This window comes from Vipera ursinii, assembly GCF_947247035.1.
Source record: "Vipera ursinii genome assembly, chromosome: 4".
NCBI classification, from domain to species: Eukaryota; Metazoa; Chordata; class Lepidosauria; order Squamata; family Viperidae; genus Vipera; species Vipera ursinii.
The window spans coordinates 15972766-15985466 of record NC_139514.1 but is presented as its reverse complement, the minus strand read 5'-3'; the positions used below and the strand labels follow the sequence as shown (position 1 = coordinate 15985466).

Sequence of the window (12701 nt, the reverse complement as noted above, 5' to 3'; positions counted from 1 at the left end):
AAAAAATGCAAGTAGAAAAATAGGGACCACTCCAGTGGGAAGGTAACAGCGTTCCATGCGCCTTTGGCCTCTAGTCATGCCGGCCACATGACCACGGAGACGTCCTCGGACAAGCGCTGGCTCTTCGGCTTTGAAACGGAGATGAGCACCGGCCCCTAGAGTCGGAAACGACTAGCACGCATGTGCGGGGGAACCTTTACCTTTTTTTAATGACAGAATATTCTAACAGTTTCTTCTAATAAAATGATCTAACACTTCTAAAAGAAAAGATATTGCTGAGTAGTATTCCTGTTCTTAAAATGTTTACCTGCCAATATTTCATTCAGGTGTTGCCACAAATAATTCTAAAAATCAATTTAAACAGAAGTCATTGTGATGGGAAAAAGTTTCATCAGAAAGTAAAAGTCTGTCATGAAATAAGAAACAAATAGCTTAAGGTTATTTGATTAGAAGGAATGATTCTTACTCATCTTTTTAATGAAGGGCACAGCCTCAGCCCTTGGGTAAAAAAAATCCCACTTAATGAATCTCAGCTACCTTGTTTATTATTGCACAATAAGGTTTGTGCACTCATTCTAAGAGCATCATTTTCTGTCTTTGACAAATCAACAATGCTCTAACTCTCTGAGTCATGTTACTGTTGATTTTATGGAGCAGGCGTGAAGTATATATAGAGGAAGACTTATGTTACATGCTCAGATCCACTTCCAGCAGCTGAAAAGTTTTGTGACTTCACATTTGGAACACAGACGTGAAGCTGAAAATGAATTTGCTGCTGACACTAGCGCTATTTGGAACGCTTGCTTGGGCTTTGCCCATAGTTCAAGAAACTGAGAGAATTTCAAAAAAGGACAAGGAACTTGCTGAGGTAATGGTTGATATAGTTCATAAATATGGATGGGTAGAACCTCTGGTCCTCCAGATGTTGCTCAATTATACCTCTTAGTAATTCAAACCTCTATGACTTATGATGAGAAGTGTTGGGAATTTTAATTCAGCAACATCTGGAAGATCACTTATTCTATACCTGTGTATGATTATAAGCTTAGAGTGTCCATATTCTGACTGACTTCTCTGTAGCTTGATGTCTATGTTGGATAGACTGATGTTTCGTGCTTCATGGTTATGCTGTCTGAGCGTTATGAGTTGTCCTCCTGGTCCATCTGAGGGTAACAGATTGGGGAAAATTGCAGTTTATAATTGTGATTGCTTACAACAAAGGCTAGGATGGGAAGATTCATTCTGAAACAGGAAACCTGCATATAAGAAAAATAAATCTAATCAATTTAATTCTATTTCAGAAATACATAAAACATTATTACCCTGATTCAACACCTGTGATAAAAAGCAAAGCCAAGAATGCCATTGCTCCAGAAAAAATAAGGCAGATGCAGGATTTCTTGGGGTTGAAAGTGACTGGCAAATTGGATGCAAGCACTATGGATGCTATGAAAAAACCCAGGTGTGGCATTGCTGATATAGGAGAATACAACACTTTTCCTGGTTCACCTAAATGGGTAAAGAAAGAACTGACATACAGGTAAGAGCTGAAAGTCTTTCCTTGAATTTAAAATGCCACTTGAAGATCATTAAGACCATAGAGAGTTCTATAGTTTCTTAGACACTGACAAATGTGTTAACACAGATGCTTTTATATATTACAGCTTCTGACTTTTAGCAAGAATAAAATTCTATTGAAAGATACAGATAGGGTGTAAAGTACTATTGGTGAATAAGCCCAATACCTGACAGCAAATGAAGATGGCATAAAATCCCACCATAAGTTTATCTTCTTTGCTCTACTGCCAAGTTCAGATAAAATTATTGATTAAAAAATATAAATAAAAGTAGAAGAGAAATAAAATGTAATACCTTGGAAGGCTCGTGGGTGGCAGGTTACAACTCTAAGCATGGGCACTTTCCACTTCATTCTACTGTTTGAAATCTTATTTGCAAGCCTCTTCATACCATGATCATTTGATCCTTCAGGATTTATTGGTCATATTAATAAATGGTTTCTTCTGCAGGATGGCTAGGTCATCATTTTTGATCTTCCTCTGCAATGCAAAACTAGAGATAGTTGAATATGTTTGATAGCACATTTTCTATTTGCACTATGCCCCACTGGAATCCATTTAGAAGCAACACTTCTGAACAAGACTGAAAAGTTGTATGGAACCTTCTTTTCATTCATTTGTTACCTTTTCACAGAATTCTTAATTATACACCCGACATGGAATCCCGTTATGTAGACTATGCAATTGAGAAAGCTTGGAAAGTGTGGAGCGATGTGACACCCTTAACCTTCACCAGAGTTTATGGGAAACATGCCGATATTGAAATCTCTTTTGTTAATGGAGGTAAGTAAATGACCATACACTAGGTAAAATAGCCTGAATGCCACACTCAGAGGCTTAAAATATGTCTTTATTTTCTCAGCACATGGAGATGGTTTTCCTTTTGATGGAGAAGGTGGAAATTTGGCCCATGCCTTTTCACCTGCTTTTGGTGGAGATGCCCATTTTGATGAGGATGAATTCTGGGCAAAGGATTTGAAAGGTATCTTTCCTTTTAAACTTTCAAATGTTTGTGTGTGTTTGAAAAATTGAAACACAGAGTGACTTTTGGTGAGATGAGTGGCTATATAAATTTGATAGATAGTAGATAAATTTGATAGATAGATAGATAGTATAATACATAGATAAATAAATAGCTAAAGATGAACAGAACTCACTAGCATTATGTTGTAGCATGGCAATTCCATCCCCATTTTTATAACTCAATGAAGAAAAACAAAACTTAAAGTCAAAGTGATGGCTTTTTTAAGGTCCTAGAATCCCAGACTGGAAACTTCTATGTGGACCATGAAGTCCACCCTTCTAACTTGCTCAGGAATCCAATTTAAAACAGTTACACTTGAATACTTCCCTCAAAGAAGTACCCACCAATTAACCCTATTCTTTCTTTCTTTCTTTCTTTCTTTCTTTCTTTCTTTCTTTCTTTCTTTCTTTCTTTCTTTCTTTCTTTCTTTCTTTCTTTCTTTCTTTCTTTCTTTCTTTCTTTCTTTCTTTCTTTCTTTCTTTCTTTCTTTCATCTATCTAGCTAGAATGTTTGTTTCTTTGTTATGCTAAATATCAATTTCATAAGAGATTCTTCTTTTCCATTCTAGGAACCAACCTTTTTCTGGTAGCTGCCCATGAGTTTGGCCACTCATTAGGGCTTCAACATTCCAGTAATTTGGGGGCTCTGATGTTTCCAATCTACGAACCAATGGATCCCAAAGCCCTAAGACTTCACCCTGATGACATTGAAGGCATTCAGAGCCTTTATGGTGAGTACAGATACCCAGCTGAAGAAACTGATTAATAGTCCACAGTAGGTTTGAAAGACTATGAAAAAGAAATGCATAATTTTTGAAATGCAATGTTATTGCTCATGCTACATTCTGAGGAACTGTCCTGATCAAATATGGAACATTATATGGCATGGCCAAGTAGAGAGCAACCGGCTTCTAAAAAATATAAAAAGCTCTCTTGAGAAGTAAATAAAAAATCCCATTTTCCAGACTCATTTTCTAATTTAAGAGAAACATGTAAGAATGTTGTGTCATTAAAATCTAAATAGAATCATTCCACACTACCTGCAAATAGGCCAAATGTGTATTAACCACATCATGAGATTGAAAACATACATAATATGATGTCTACATCTGCCTTCATGTCCACTGGCAGAAACTTTCTTGAAAAAGTTCCTAAATCTCACTTGTTTTTCATTTCTTCTCATTCTCTCTTTTCAAGGAGCCCCTGGAGATGATGATTATAATGACAGTTTATTGGAAGACCCAACAGCTGCCCCAACAGAAGTACCATCAACAGAGCCATGCCACCCTGACCAAGTTTTTGATGCTGTGACTTCTCTTAGAGGAGAAACCATATTCTTTAAAGATAGGTAAGTAGAGTGCAATCTTCTGAAGCCATCTCTATATCCCAGATGTCAGGGATTAAACCAAGCATGTTTTATATTCCACATATGTGTCTAATGGCATCAAACCATGACATGTTAAATGACAATTCATTCTTGATGTTATACAAATGCCATAATAATGTACTTGCTTCGTGGAGTCTTACATGACACATTATTAATTACATCATGTATAATAATAATTACACTCTGTATGCGGTTATTCCATCCTCACCCACCCATGTAGCTTTCCCTACAAATATCAGTGCAGTTTCTGTCCCTGAATTACATTCCTTCTCAAATTGTTTCCCCTCTATCAATACAGCTTCTTCTGGCGAAAGAATCCCCTCCAAAGTGCAATTGAGAAAGATCTTATTTCTGCTTTCTGGCCAGCTTTGAGCACTGGCATAGATGCTGCATACGAAAACATAGATAAGGACATCGTCTTTCTTTTTAAGGGTAAATAATTCCTCTGGATTCCATTTTTCAATGCAAACACAATGAATGTTCCAAATTTAAAGCATGTGGAAGAAGGGAGGATAATTAATAAGATGGACAGTGCGGGATCTAGCTGTTTGCTCAGAAAACATAGCTAGATAGGAAGCATGCCCCCATAAGATTTCTGTTTGATTTTTCTTATTACTCTCTCAAAAAGCAAGGGATTGAACTGATCTGTAAAGTTAATGCTATTTCCACATTCTTATCTCTACTAGCTGAAGGAATGTCCTCCTTTGCAAACTCTCATGGGTGTCTATATATCTCATCTCTGAATTTTTTTATTCCTTCTGACAGACACATACATTTTGTTATCTTTTGTTTAACAGGACAAAAGTATTGGTCTTCCAGGGGAAATATTATAGAGTATGGTTTCCCAAGAAACATCCAGAATCTGGGCTTCCCACACACCGTTAAAAAAGTTGATGCAGCAGCTTATGACAGTAATTCAAAGAAAACATACTTCTTTTCTGGTGACCATTATTGGAGGTAAGATAAAAATGCACAGACTGCATCATATTTGCCTTGACTGTTTTATTGAATTACATACAATTTTAATTATTCTCCACCACTGGGATTTTACCCTCACAGAATCTCTTCTAGCAAAGTGGAACATGCCATGATACAACTCTTTAGACAAAACATTATATTGCTTTCAGTTTACTGTGCTCCTATACATATCAGATCAAATTAACCTTTATTACTGTCAGTGACCAGCATAAAGGGGTGGTGGTGTACAAAAAAATTTAAAACATAAAAAATACAAAAAATTGCATAAAAATCTACAAAGTCTAAAAGGAGGGGTAAAAACAATATAGGGACATAAACACGTGGCAAACTAAATCTAATATAAAATAATACAATAAATCTAATACCAAACACTCTATAATAGCTTAGACGCTCCTTAAAACTAATCTGTGGCCTAGGTCAGTTGTGCAGAATAGGTCAGGATAAGAAACAGAATAATTCAAAATCACTTTATGAATTTCCATAGCTGAAGGTAGATTTGAACACCAAACCAAATGTTGTGCAACCTTTGATTCTGGAAGTAATACAGAGCTAACAAGTATGCTAGCTGGTGATTCCAAAATAGAAAGCTACATGGATTCTTGAAGCAATTTGAATTTTTAAATCATTCTTCTCCTTTTTCTTTTTTTTAGGTATGATGATGAAAAGAACTCTATGGAAAAAGGAAGAAAAATAACAGCTGACTTCCATAACATTCACTCCAAGGTGGATGCTGCTTTTATAGATAATGGTAAGATCACTTGTATTAACTTAATCAAAATCACTTGTCCATTCAGAATTCAAAAAGGACCATTCAAACTCAGCTAAATTTCAAATGGGTTGGGATCTCATAGCAGGTGGCAGATTTTTTTTTTACATTGATTGATCTTGAAAAAACTAAGTCAGAACTGATCAGTATTGATTTGTGGAAGACTTTACATAGTATTTTTAAATGGGTTAATACAAATAAATGACGTGGTGAATTGCCTATTCCTTGTTTGGAACATATTTTATTGGTCTAGCAGTTAAGGCGCCAGGCTAGAAAGCAGGAGGCTGTGAGTTCTAATCCGCCTTAGCTATGAAAGCCATGAGTGACTTTGGGCCAGTCATTCTCTCTCAGCCCAACCCACCTCACAGGATTGTTGTTGTGGGGAAAATAGGAGGAGGAAGATATGTTGAATATGTTTGCTGCCTTGAGTTATTTGTAAAAATAATAAAGGCAGGATACAAATAAATAATAATACTGAATAAAGGTGAGCATGCCAAATTTCAAGAAAGTAGGTCCTGAAAAATATTCTATAGCTGCCAGTTATGAAATAGGAAACTGTTATGTGTTCAATAGTGATATAATATGAAAGTCTTTGAGAATAGCTTTAGGTTTACCAGGTTGATGAGGGAGAATCAGGTGAATTTAGTTCTCAAAACTTGCACGGATGTGTAATTTTAATGTGGCAGAAAGAGAACATTATTAAATATAACCACGTGAACTGCTTTTAACTTTAATCAGAGTTGACGTCTAAGTGAAATAAAATCAAACTGAATTTGTTTATTTTGGTGCCATAAATGTATGTGTCCAGGGCCAGTTTATTTTGTGAAGAGCACTCACTTTTCCAGGTGCAACACTCACAAATAAAATAATTAAAAATTCTGAAGAAAGGATACTGTATGCTAGAAAAATGCACTACTGTGAGATGGCCAGTTCTCCATTTTAATTATTTATATTGCATATATTTTAGGGATGCTGGTAAGATTCCATCAAAACTGAAAGGGAAAGAAGAAAGATGAAAAGATCATAAATAGCTTGGAATCCATTGCACCTGTTTAATTACTTAGCTTGTTTTTTTTTTCTTTTAGGTCACTTTTATTTATTCAGTGGTTCAAAGCAATATGAATTTGAATCTGCAACCAAGAGATTTCTGGGCATGAAGAAGAGTAATAGCTGGCTGGGTTGCCAGTGATATGGCAGGAACAAGAGAAAGGAGCGAAGAACTGTGGAATCCGTGTATCCTAGCTCTCAAGAACTAGCTGATGATGTCAGTTATGGTCATTACTTGGTGTATTCTCTGCTTTTGAGCCAGGAAAACACGATAATGGTGTTTTCATAAGGGAGATATTTCAAAACTGATTTTTAATTTAATCTAACTTATTATATAAGATATTATTTGTTAAAATTTATGCTATTAAAATATGTTTCTGAATAAAATCATCTTGGTTGTTTTCTTTCTTGGAAAGCCAAGGTACGTGGCACTGTCCAGCCACATGGTGCCTCTGGGAAGAAATTCTCATTTGAGAATTGAGTAGGTAGCTGCCAACTAAGAATTATTTATTTATTTATTTAATTGATTTTATATACCGCCCTATTCCCGAAGGACTCAGGGCGGTTTACAGGGCGAGTTAAAACAATACAAATAAGTACACTTTAAAATAGAATTAAATAAGACTAGCCCACAATTAAACAAATTAAAATTAAATTAAAATTAAATGCTTCATTCAAACAGAGAAGGGACTCCTGATTTTGATATCATACCCTTCCCTCCAAAAACCCTGTTATTCATTTTGGGTGCCACCAAATTCTATATGATTTTTCATAATCAAAATCATGACTAGGTAATAGATAAGGCAATCAAGTGAAAGATCATTTCCAGCTGGCATTCTAATATCTCGGTCTTTTTTCCCCCCTATTATGTTCCTTTGAGTCAGTGTTAACTCCTGGCAAAAGCCTGCATTAATCCCTGCAGTTTTCCTGGAAAGATTTTCAAAAGTGGCTCTCCTTTCTCTCCTTCCTAGGGCTGAGAAACAAAGACTGGCCCATGACACCCAGCTGGTTTTGTGCCTAAGGTGGGACTAGAACTCCTGGTCTCCCAGTTTCAAGCCTGATGCCTTAACCACTACAGCAAGCATAATCTAATATTTCATTAGTATTAGCAAAATCATTACTAAATGACTCAAGGGTTTAAACAAAATCAGAAACTCATTTAAATAATGTCAGATACCAGCAGGAATATTAGGAACAACTGAATTACATACCCACTTTGTTACATACGTATTATTGCATTTTAACCTTGGACAAAAAGACACAAAGGAAAAAACATCTAAAATATCCCAACCAGTTCATGTTTTGAGTACAGAATTTTAAAAGAGAAGGAAATCATTTTTGTAAAAGTACAAGGATACCGGTAAGTTCTATAAAGTTTTCACATAGAAGAAGCTTTATGAAGCAATTTTGTACATGCTTGAAAGGATAAAATTCTGCCACAATTTCCCCTTTACATCCAGAATAATAGAGAACATGAAGCTCAGAGAGTACCAAAGACTCCACAGTACAACCATGAAATATGTATACTATCTTCTAGTAACATAACAATCAGAGTCTAAATTCTTTTCCTTGGAAGGTAATGATTTCACAGCTGGGACTTCACAACATTATGAGTAGACAGTGATCTTGTGAAATCTGCAAAGAATCATTTGCAGCCCCTCACTATTTCAGCCTATCACATCTGTAACAGTTATACCATCACTCCATTATATAGCCAATTAATGCTGTTCATAAAACTCCATAGCACAACTTCTTATAATATGATATATGTGTCAGTCATGGTGAGGTAGAGTTGGTCATAAATATATTTCCTAAATCCAAGGGTCTTTCCATCTTTAAGACACCTTGATTGGATAACAAATGGTGATCTAATTGTAGGGCTACTCAGAAATAAGGACAGACTCATTCAGAATCCAGAACTTCCCTCCTCCTAACATAAAACCTTGGCACTTCACATGGCATAAATGTTCCTTTTTCCTTCTTAGGGCAGCTATTACGGCACAACCATTTGTAGAATAGTTTAGCTATAGGGAAAATCACATTGGTGCAAGAGATTTGTGGAAGTATGAAATAAAAAAAACATTGGGTTCCACTCACACATTTTGATCACAAGTAAATGAAATTCTGTCCCAGATTATCCTGCTCAGCCATTTAGAATAGTATTTGAACAAATGCAGGGAATACTTCCACTGCCTCTTCTGGTCATGATTAAATATGTTCCAGAAAAACATCCAAGAAACAGGAAGTTTAAATTTAGCGATGAAAGTAAGTATGACTATTGGGTTAAGAATAAAATAATTCAAGTCTTATGTACTTCATTTCTCACAAATATCAAACTAAAATACTACAAAACTCAAGCTTAAAGGGAATGTGGTGTCTTCGCTCTTTTGTCTTTGTTGTCATGAATTTTGCAAAATAATTTAAATAATAAAAATGATGCATACGAAGGTTGACACCAGCTAAAGAACTGGTAGCTGTGATTTCACACTGATGTCTACTTTTAAAAAATAATTGCAGATACTATGTGTCAAGGAATGGAATGGAATGGAATCACTTCCTCCAAAAGAAGTTTTTCGTTCAGAAGAGTAGGATAGGATAAGATAGGATAGGATGGGATGGAATGGAATGGGACGGGATGGGATGGGACGGAATGGGATGGGACGGGACGGGATGGGATGGGATGGGATCATTTAGGTCTCAAAAGCTACTTTTTGCTTAATGCCAGAATACCGAAGGATTTAGTTAGGGCTGGATAATCCATTGCCAATTATAATTATTAGCATTACCATTGTAAATCTTCATAAACACCAATGAGTAAATGGTCTTTCATGATAAGAAACAATAATTAGTTTCTTCTTGCTAAGCAGTTAATGTACAGAAACCATCTTTGGCAAGTAAGTCCACAGACAGAGTTTGGATAGTAACTTTAGTATTTAGTTACTTGAAGTCAATTGCTCTAACAATTATTTAAAGGATCTTCAACAATTACAAGGGACGCGGTGGCTCAGTGGGTTAGGACGCTGAGCTTGTCGATCAGAAGGTCAGCAGTTTGGCGGGTCGAATCCCGAGTGCCGCATAGCAGAGTGAGTGCCTGTTACTCGTCCCAGCTTCTGCCCACCTAGCAGTTCGAAAGCACGTAAAAATGCAAGTAGAAAAATAGGGACTACTACGGTGGGAAGGTAACAGCGTTCCATGTGCCTTTGGTGTCTAGTCATGCCGGCCACATGACCATGGAGACGTCCTCGGACAAACACTGGCTCTTCGTCTTTGAAACGTAGATGAGCACCGGCCCCTAGAGTCGGAAACGACTAGCACAGATATGCGGGGGAATCTTTGCCTTTATCTTTTACCAACAATTACAGACAGAATTATCTTTGCAATAGTGGCCAATATCTTAGAATTATCTTTGCCTTTGTACATCAGTAACAATATAGCAAAGCATATTTTTGTTGCTCATTATTGACCAGATGCCTTAGCCATCTCAAGGAAGTCTGAAATGCTATCATTTATCATGGAGTCTCTTTCTGAAATCAAACCAACTTTGAAACTACAAAATTCAAAATATATTTAAACTTGTAATTATGAGAGGCAGTGGAATGACTATAGTCATCCAAGAAACCTCAGTGGTTTTCAGAGGTATTGTCCCACACATAATCAGATGAAAGACCTTGTTGATCTGGTTTCAGGGATCTGGTTCCAGAAATCAGATGGAGTTATTCTTGATGCATGACCAAGTAGGCAGTGGAGTTCCTCAGATTTATTGTATTGGGAATGGGATCAGAGACAGCTTGGAAGTTCATGATTACTCAGATTAGTGAAGACCCAACTCATAACAGTGGTTACACGTTTTTCTTTTGGGTAGTGATGACATGATCTGGAGTTGGGGGATGTTCCAATTAGTCCTTTGCCTTGCTCAGATCACTCTGCTGATGCTGGAGTTCTCTGAATATGTCCCTGCTGTAGGGAGGAAGGATCTATTAATCTATTCCATATGCCTGATGGTCACTACTGAATTTCAGGGGGAAATTGGGACCGTTCCTGAGGGTCTGACCAGGAACTGACTGAGGGTTTGGTCACTGCCTGGAAGAAGATAGCTATGGTCTTGAATTGGATTTTTGTGGGTTCTGTCTTAGATCCCAGAGATCTGTTTCTCAGAAGAATTCCAGGAGATGAAATAATAAAAAAACACAATGTCCAAAGTGTGGAAGAGTGTGAAGCATAATCAGGGGCATCTACAGATAATAGTCCTAGGTGAGGTGTAGTGTGATTTCAGCAGTGTTGGAACCAATAAGCGCCTAGGACTCTTTGCCTGCATCTACTGAAATCCTCTCAGACTCTGAAGTTCACCCATCCAGTCTCAAGGTGAGGCATGCTTTAAAGGTACAAGAGCAGAGGGGTCAGCTAAAAAAAAAACAGGCCAGCAGGAGAATATTCTAATAAACAATGTATCTCAGCTGTCTGTTGGGTTAGGTTGGTTTATTTATTGGCTTTACTCTGTGAAACAAAATGCCGAGAACAAGTTTTCAGCTCTGTTTCTGCTGTAAACTCTGAATTCTACCACACTGTACCTCTCAGCTTGTCCCTTGCATTTATTGCTTGCCTATTCGGTTCCTGGTCTTGAACCTAGTAATGACTATATTTACAGTTACCACCTTTAGATATTATTTTCTTCTTTCTTAGCTGGCATAGAGTCTTGCATGTATCCAGCTTGCTATTTTGTTGGCTGAAAGTCAGCAATGCTGACACTGAAAAGTTATTAAAGTATAACTTGTGCCAATAAGATTGGTAAAATGTAATTATTTTTCTGCTCTTATTCCTCTGCAGAGAGCTGGCTGGCAACCCTGTTCAAGGTTATGGATGGGACTAAGGATGATCTCTGAGGATACTGCACCATTTTTTGAGGCATCTTTCTATAAATCACTCAAGCTCACCTTGGGCCATGCAAATCTTGAGGTTAACTAAGGCATGGTCCAGCATGGTTACCCGGGAAGGCTTCACATATATTGGCCTTGAGGAAGTGGAGAAGGTCCTCAGGGATACAATTGCAGGCCGCTGAATATCAATTCCTGTTCATCTCACCAATTCCTGAGAATCTCCTTGTCATTTCTTTCTTGATGATATTCAGGTTCCTATAATTCATATGTTCCACAGAAAAATCTGGTTCATTTTTTTCCTTTCCAGTGCAGACGGTTTCTTTTGTCATAGTCTGAATTGGGATTCTATTACCCCAAGGGACTTCCCATTCTGCATCACAATTTCCTGGACTATTTATTACATATCTTTGTTCATCCCCTGTAGCGTGACTGTTACCTTGGAGCCTGTATCATCTTTGAGCTTTTCCTTGAGAACTCATTCCCTAAGATGTTGGTGATAATATTAGAATATCTCACCAGGTCTTACATCATTTGTAAGGTTATAGCACCTAAATGTGTTGCCATCTTTCATTCCTTTATTATAATACAAATGCGCAATCAATATCTATGGGATTTTTTCATGCACTTATGATAGTAGGGCTTAACTCTTTCTTTGTGTAATTAAGGAAACTGGGAAAGCACCCATCCCAAGTTGCTTGGCACTTGCCAATGAAGTTAGCTAAGAGGAATTTATATCTTATATTCTGATAAGTTTAATAAAAATCTTTTTAAAAAATATGCTGTTTATTCACTGCTACATTGCATTGCATTTTGCATCTTATGCTTAATTGAGAAGCACCTGATGCTTTATGTTCCATCACCATAGTACAAACAGGAAATGCACAATATTAAACCACAATCTCCACCCCTTCCAGTCCCTTAAAAGCAGTTGGAAGGCTATCAGAAATACTTTGGCAATCCTAGCTTGCTGAGAAATAGCAGACAACACCATAAGCCAGTCGACGTTCCCATGACCAAGTAGATCCCATTTCATGAACTACAACAATTCC

At 37.0% G+C, this 12701-nt stretch overlaps 1 protein-coding gene across 1 annotated transcript; it reads left to right on the top strand.

Annotated features, from left to right (window-relative positions):
• Window positions 1-709: 709 nt before the first annotated feature.
• Window positions 710-7085, top strand: LOC310640238 (stromelysin-1-like). Its single transcript, XM_083362415.1, has 10 exons — window positions 710-868; window positions 1302-1540; window positions 2212-2360; window positions 2440-2559; window positions 3170-3331; window positions 3798-3948; window positions 4286-4419; window positions 4785-4944; window positions 5616-5713; window positions 6817-7085. The coding sequence occupies exons 1-10, from the start codon at window positions 764-766 to the stop codon at window positions 6918-6920; spliced, it is 1422 nt and encodes a 473-aa protein (XP_083218541.1). The 5' UTR covers window positions 710-763; the 3' UTR covers window positions 6921-7085.
• Window positions 7086-12701: the final 5616 nt, after the last annotated feature.